We start from the raw sequence: 7,500 nt of genomic DNA, 5'->3' as shown, positions 1-7,500 counted from the left end.
CTAGTCTGCAGTGCTTTCACTCACATTAGACGCCAACCGCTGTGTCAGTCAAAAGCCACAGGACACACAATCAGTTGAATACAATAGCAGCTTAGTGTCAAAACACAGAGCAACAGTAAACTGCATGCTACATTATATATCTGGGCTTTTATGGCTCAACAACTTAATGAGTGTTCCTGCTGAGAGTATAGCCCATCCCACAGCAAATGCTGTGTTTAGATCAACATAAAATTCTGCAACTTGCCGTTTGTGTGTAGAGAAATGGGACGTTGCTCTGCATCATGTTGGTCAGTGTTTCCCACAGGCTCTTGGGTTATTTGTAGTGGTGGAAACCTGAGGGTGTGCAAGAGGAACAGAAAACAATTAGTTTTGATATGTTAGTTTGTTAGTGTGGAAGGGCCACTACAAATGAGTCCACAGAGAAACACTGAGGTTTGAATTGTCTTGCACAAAGCCTGCAGCACACAGTGCAGCAGAGCCTGGGTGAGATATCAACGCAATCGGCAGAATAAGAAAATGTCGGCATTGAACGCTTTGTTTCTAGAATCCACGGAAATGTAAAAGCTATGAACATTTCTGAACGAGAATACATTGCATATCACATCTACAATCTTGCCGAGGGTCCTCCAGCACAGACAGCTCTTCCTGGTTACTTGCCCAAGCAGGTGCTCGCCAAGGAACCAGCCTCCATGGCCCCTAGCCTCCAAGGAGCCACCGCTACTTCCTGGAAGATGTAAGAATACAAATGACATGAAGAAGAGCTCGGGAGTGTTGAAAAGGGCCACATCCTTCAACACGTGGAGGCAGAAGCATTATGTGATGTATGCAGACAACCTGTCTGTCAAGTCTGACACGTACATACAGTTATAATTACTGTACCACACTGTCATTAAAATGACTCAGTGTGAGTGCCTGGCAGGCTGCTTCATTGCTGGGTTTAATCTATGACTGGTTCACATCTCATTATTAATATGGTAATGGAACTCCTTGAAGAGATTAGTGGATGGTAGTGACGGTAAAAGCTATTTTAGAATAAATTTTAGAATCAGAGAGGATTGTGGGGGCTGAGGGAAAGGAGGGGCGGGGCTGATAGACTACTATAGTTTTCTGGTGTATGGCTTTTCTTGCTGGGTCCTTTTCTGGTGGTTTTTAGTATGATGTGAAATTGGAATAATCTTGATTTGTATGTGACTTATCCATAAACATGATCTGACATGACATTTCTGTGTACTGTACATATACGTGTGTGTGCGCGTCCTCTCTGGTGGGTGTGTGTTTCTGCGTTCAGGCTTGTGGTCGAGGTGGTCCGTGTCTTTGTGCCTTAATAATTCACTCAAACCGTTTGATCTGCTGTCTGCAAACGCCGTCACCCAGCGCACAAGGAGGAAACCCTGGCCCTCATCGGTCAAGACATCCAGCCCCGTTGCTCTCCTCTCTCTGTGGAATTCTTAAGCAAGCCGCAGAGCGGACACCAGATGGACGAGGCGTATTGCATGACTGAATAACGTCCTGCCACATCCCATAATGATCCTGAGACAAAGTCCCGGACAGAAGTCCACTCCGCATGTCCAAGGACTTGCGCGTCAGCAGAAACCGGGCTGATGTCTATGAATAATGCATGGCAGAGGTTTTAGGAGTCTTGGGGGATTTTTTACATTCCCCCGACCAAATAAATCCTTCAAGTGTCATAATGTTGTGTGTTTATGTGAGGCGCTGCTTAGGCGGTATATCCAGGAGATTAAATGTGGTAATCTTGGATGCAATTCTTTACTCTGTTAGCTTTTATCCATCACTCATCAAGACACATCTGTCCTCTTCCTCTCTCTCTTACTGTAGGTATTCAGTCTTCCCCTATTCGCTCCTCTCTCGACATGGAATCAAACATCCCAAGCCAGCACCGTTCGTGGGCAACGCTTTGCTGTTTCGCCAGGTAAGACATGGCTGTGGGAGGTTTGATAGAATCTCTAATATCTGCTCTGCGTTCTCCATCCAACTTGTGAGATTTTCCTCTGGTTTTCTAGTCTTTTGTCTTCAGCAAAGCATTTCACCCGTGTCAAAAGCACTTTAGTCAAACACACACTCACACACATACACAGACATTTTACCCCCTAAGGTGAGGGAAATCTTGCTTCCAACATATTACTGCACTTCATTAGATTTGTTCATTAAAGAAGGTTCACAAGTAATGACTTCTTGCACCATGTGACCGCCAAATAGATTAACGTATTGGTGATTGCAGTAGTTTTGTGATGAATATGTAAAAGGAAGAAAAGGAAAGTGGGCGTGTTTAATATCACTGAATTAATAACGTTTTATTTAATCTCAGCCTCAATTCTGCCACGGTGACAAAGACACCAAGGATTTTCATTGCCATGTGTTTCACTGAAGGGATTATCGGTTTACCACTTGACTATACAAAATATGTATGTATTCGTATGAATAATTCCCATGCTGTTATCACAGCGGCTTTGAAAATTAAAAAACACAAAAATGATGAATAACCAGTTGTGAGTTAAGGAGATGTCGCCTCTAGTCTTAGTCTCTGCTGTCATGTGACATTAGAGAGCATGTGGGTGTGTCTCTGCAGGGCACATCCTGATGTGGATCAGGGACATATTAACCCCTGCTGCTCCACTGCAGACAGACAGTATTAACCCCTGCTGCTCCACTGCAGACAGACAGTATTAACCCCTGCTGCTCCACTGCAGACAGACAGTATTAACCCCTGCTGCTCCACTGCAGACAGACAGTATTAACCCCTGCTGCTCCACTGCAGACAGACAGTATTAACCCCTGCTGCTCCACTGCAGACAGACAGACAGACAGACAGACAGACAGTATTAACCCCTGCTGCTCCACTGCAGACAGACAGACAGACAGACAGTATTAACCCCTGCCACTCCCACTGCAGACAGACAGACAGACAGACAGTATTAACCCCTGCTGCTCCCTGCAGACAGACAGTATTAACCCCTGCTGCTCCACTGCAGACAGACAGTATTAACCCCTGCTGCTCCACTGCAGACAGACAGTATTAACCCCTGCTGCTCCACTGCAGACAGACAGTATTAACCCCTGCTGCTCCACTGCAGACAGACAGTATTAACCCCTGCTGCTCCCCTGCAGACAGACATATTAACCCCTGCTGCTCCCACTGCAGACAGACAGTATTAACCCCTGCTGCTCCACTGCAGACAGACAGTATTAACCCCTGCTGCTCCCCTGCAGACAGACAGTATTAACCCCTGCTGCTCCACTGCAGACAGACAGTATTAACCCCTGCTGCTCCCACTGCAGACAGACATATTAACTCCTGCTGCTCCCACTGCAGACAGACATATTAACCCCTGCTGCTCTCCTGCAGACAGACAGTATTAACCCCTGCCGCTCCCACTGCAGACAGACATATTAACCCCTGCTGCTCCCACTGCAGACAGACAGTATTAACCCCTGCTGCTCCACTGCAGACAGACAGTATTAACCCCTGCTGCTCCACTGCAGACAGACAGTATTAACCCCTGCTGCTCTCCTGCAGACAGACAGTATTAACCCCTGCTGCTCCACTACAGACAGACAGTAGTAACCCCTGCTGCTCCACTGCAGACAGACAGTATTAACCCCTGCTGCTCCCACTGCAGACAGACAGTATTAACCCCTGCTGCTCCCACTGCAGACAGACAGTATTAACCCCTGCTGCTCCACTGCAGACAGACAGTATTAACCCCTGCTGCTCCACTGCAGACAGACAGTATTAACCCCTGCTGCTCCACTGCAGACAGACAGTATTAACCCCTGCTGCTCCACTGCAGACAGACAGTTACATGTCCTCTGCATTCTACATCAAATAAAGACATTACTGTTTGTTTTATTTGGTATGTTACTTATTGGCCAAGTTATGTTCAATTCAGCCAGGGTACAAGGGAGTGTAGGCGGCCATCTTTTCAAATCAAGTAGAATACCATTTTAGGAAATGGCAAGCTGCAACAATAAGTCACGTTAAACCGGAACTTTTACCCACAATTATTTGTACAGCGGGGCATTCAAAAATAAGGTGGATAGGATTTCATGAAAAATTATATTCTTAGACTCAATAAAGATTAAATAATTTGTCATGGATACTTTTGCAGTGTATTCTTCTCCTTCTCTTGGGGTTTCCCCTTATCGTCTTTTTCGACCAGATTCCCTCCCTCTCCCCTTCTGGTCTATTGTTGCACAGGCTGGCTGGTGTCTCTGTCTCTCTTGAGGAGTGTTAGCTGAGCTGCAGTCTCCCTCAGTCTGTGGGAGGGCTGCTGGCCGTGCTTAAATATGCATGCAGCCTCGCTTAATGACTCTGCAGCGTTTGGGTTCGCCTAAAGAGCTTTAATGATACCAGGCTCACAGGGGCAAGCAAGATGTGTGTGTGTGGGAAGGGGGGGGGGGGGGGGGTTATGTTGCTCGAGTTTGGGATTTTTCATTTTATTTTTTATGTAGCTTTCAATTTTAATTTCAATTAGTTTCGTTTTAGTAAGTTCATTGTGGGTTTAGTTATATGTCCATTGTCATTGTATTAATTTATTTACCGGTATTTATTTTATTTGAGAAATGTTTAATTTTAGTGTTCATTTGGTTTCTGTTCTAGTTTTAGTATTTTGGATATGGGTTGATATTGTTAAAGGTAAAATAAATTATGTTTAGTAATTAGAGGCATACATTTTTCCAATACATTCTCAACTAACCTAAAATTGTGACCACTTGGCTGTTGCCTGATATTCAGACTGAATGGCCGTTTCACTTCAAAACAGTTCATAAAATACTATGCAGAAATACACACAAATATGTAACGGCCCACACAGTCCAATGCAAAGTTGCAGTGCAAATAAAAAGACTTAAACTACAAATATTTCACATCAAAACTATAAAATAACACAAATGGAATTATGCTGTGATTAAAAAATTCAAACAAATCAAAGACATCATCATATATTTTAGATTCTTTAAAGTAGCCGCCCTGACTTCATGATATTTTTGATTTTGTATTATTTTGAAGCAGCAGGGGGCAATTGAGTTTACTCGCTTCCTGTTTCAATAAATTCCTATGCCTATGCCTATGCCTATGGGATCATGATTATAGACAAGCTTCAGACTATAAAAAGGGCCTGTCTGAAGGCATTTATTTGTTTCTGACTCTGGGAAAGTGGGATAAAACTGTACAATTCCACAAAACTACTAAACTCTCTCTTTAACCAAATCACACACATTTAGGCTATTCTATGTGATTTCCTTTTGATAACTAACATAATATTGTTTCACTTCCATTCATGAGCCTTCCTTAAAAGTGCTTGGAGCCCCCCTGGGGAGGCCCGCCTCCCACTTCGAAAACCTCTGATATAGAGGAAAAACCCTATAACCCACCAAAACCAAAACTTAGATAAATAAAATAAAATAAATCAGCGTGAGATCTGTTTAGTTTCATGTATAAACTGAACATTTGACGGTTCTGCGAGTGCAGTGAGCGAAGAAAGGGAGTGAATGAACTGCTTGAGCTGCCAGCTTTGGGCAGTCGGGTTGGAAAAGCTGTCAGTGGAGCCCCCTGGCTGTGTGATGGCAGGGAAGGCTGAGGCTGTGACAGACTGCGAGGGTGTTGCTGCTGCTCCTCTGCATTCTCTAAGTCTATCACTCAGAGAGAGAAAATAAGCCATCCATCTGGCCTTGATGGAAGATGATTCAATTTGTTCAATCTCGCGTTCTCCCGAGACGTACAGTTCAAATGGTGCTTCACACAAAGGGGGAGCCTAGTCTTTTATCAAGAGCAAAGGGCCAGCACTTTAAGAAGAGAAGCCCATCTCTTTCTCTTCTCTGCCCAGTTTCTTTCTGCAGGTGCAGAGCCTTTCTCCATTTTCTGGATCATGTTAATTGAAACAGGACAGGGAACACATACTGTATCACTGGGTTGAAACCAGTGCAGTGGCCAATCAGTGTATCTCCCAGGTATTCACTGTCAAAACATTCATTTTCAACAACCCTGCATTGAGTCTCAAAATCTCATTAAAAATGAAAATGTCAACGAGGTGAGAGATCATTCCATTTGTTTCCAATGCAAATGAAGTACATTATCTTGATACCGTAGTACGGTAGTAGAGTGTTGGTGCTCTTATTTTCAAGTGGATTCTCAAAGCTGGTGGCTCAAATGACTGTAGAGATCATCTCACCCCATTGACGGAATATTTCTAAGAACAATTTGATTTCAGGACCAGAGACTAGAAGCAGCTCGTTAACATGGATATTCTTCTGCAGCGTTGGTTCGGTCAGTCCACTAACCCACCAGCAGCTCCTCTGTTCCCTGAAACACCCAGCAGTACATTAGCCGGAGAGCTACTATTACAGTCTTACAGTTCCAGAGAGCAGCTATGGAAAGCGGAGTGTGTTACAGTAAGCCCCCACAGGTTTAATGGCACACATTTCTCTCACCCCCTCACCAGTTCATAGCCAGCTCTCCCCAGGAGCACCAAGGTCACGTTAAAGCAGAGGACACAGCAGCAGCTCCTGTGTGTGTGTGTGTGTGTGTGTGTGTGTGTGTGGGGGGGGGGGGGGGGGAGGCACGGGGTACGTGCGTGTGTGCATTTGTGCATGTTTGTGTGCGCTTGAATGTGTGTGTGAGGATCTCTCTCTCTCTCTGTCTCTCTCACTCTCTGTCTCTGTCTGTCTCTCTCTCTCTCTCTCTCTCTCTGTGTCTCTCTCTCTGTCTCTCATTTTCACTCGCCCTAAATGCGGCTGAGAGCGAGGTCTCGCTGTTCTCAAACACAAATGGAAGTGTCCAATCCTCGACGGTAAGAGGAATTCCGATAGGACAAAGTTGAGATCATTCTGTGTTGTGTCAGAGTCAAGAGTGTTGTATTGATCTCCTCTGTCTGTGATGAATCCACAATTAGAATGGTGGCAGGCCCACGGGGGAGGAGCCTGTCCTCTGTCTGATTGAGCCTGCCCTCTTTGCCTTCACACCTATGTGGATGAAACATTCAGCGCCACTGAGAGAGAGAACTGTTAAGTCTACAGCCTTAAGAGTGGGCTCTTGCTGTGTATGTTCATGTGTGTGACAGTCGTGGCAGCAGGCAGCAGCTACTTTGATGTGAATGCAGCAATAAAGGTCTAAGGAGGAAAGGAGCATTTCAAAGAGGAGGAGAAGCAAGAAGATAGAGGACAACTGATATGGTGCCAAGATGCTCATGGACTTTACAGGCGGGGAGAGGGACTGAGAGAGAGAGAGAGAGAGAGAGAGAGAGACATGGACATTGCAGGCGGGGAGAGGGACTGAGAGAGAGAGAGAGAGAGAGCGAGAGACATGGACATTGCAGGCGGGGAGAGGGACTGAGAGAGAGAGAGAGAGAGAGCGAGAGAGAGAGAGAGAGAGAGAGAGAGACATGGACATTGCAGGCGGGGAGAAGGACTGAGAGAGAGAGAGAGAGAGAGCGAGAGACATGGACATTGCAGGCGGGGAGAGGGACTGAGAGAGAGAGAGAGAGA

The 7,500-nt window shown here is 45.4% G+C and overlaps 1 protein-coding gene across 1 annotated transcript in view; it reads left to right on the top strand.

Moving 5' to 3' along the window:
* Positions 1–7,500, top strand: part of LOC310793013 (thromboxane-A synthase-like) — a gene marked incomplete at its 3' end in the record, with an annotated part of 80,833 nt that overhangs the window by 20,323 nt on the left and 53,010 nt on the right. Inside the window, exon 2 of the mRNA XM_083654764.1 lies at positions 1,837–1,930. Coding sequence (XP_083510890.1) covers positions 1,837–1,930 — 94 coding nt within the window. The remainder of the gene's footprint in view (positions 1–1,836; positions 1,931–7,500) is intronic.

The sequence above is a fragment of the Poromitra crassiceps genome (assembly GCF_964638095.1).
Source record: "Poromitra crassiceps genome assembly, chromosome: 18".
Lineage (NCBI taxonomy): Eukaryota > Metazoa > Chordata > Actinopteri > Beryciformes > Melamphaidae > Poromitra > Poromitra crassiceps.
The sequence above is the reverse complement of the archived record's forward strand: the minus strand, read 5'-3'. Positions and strand labels throughout refer to the sequence as shown.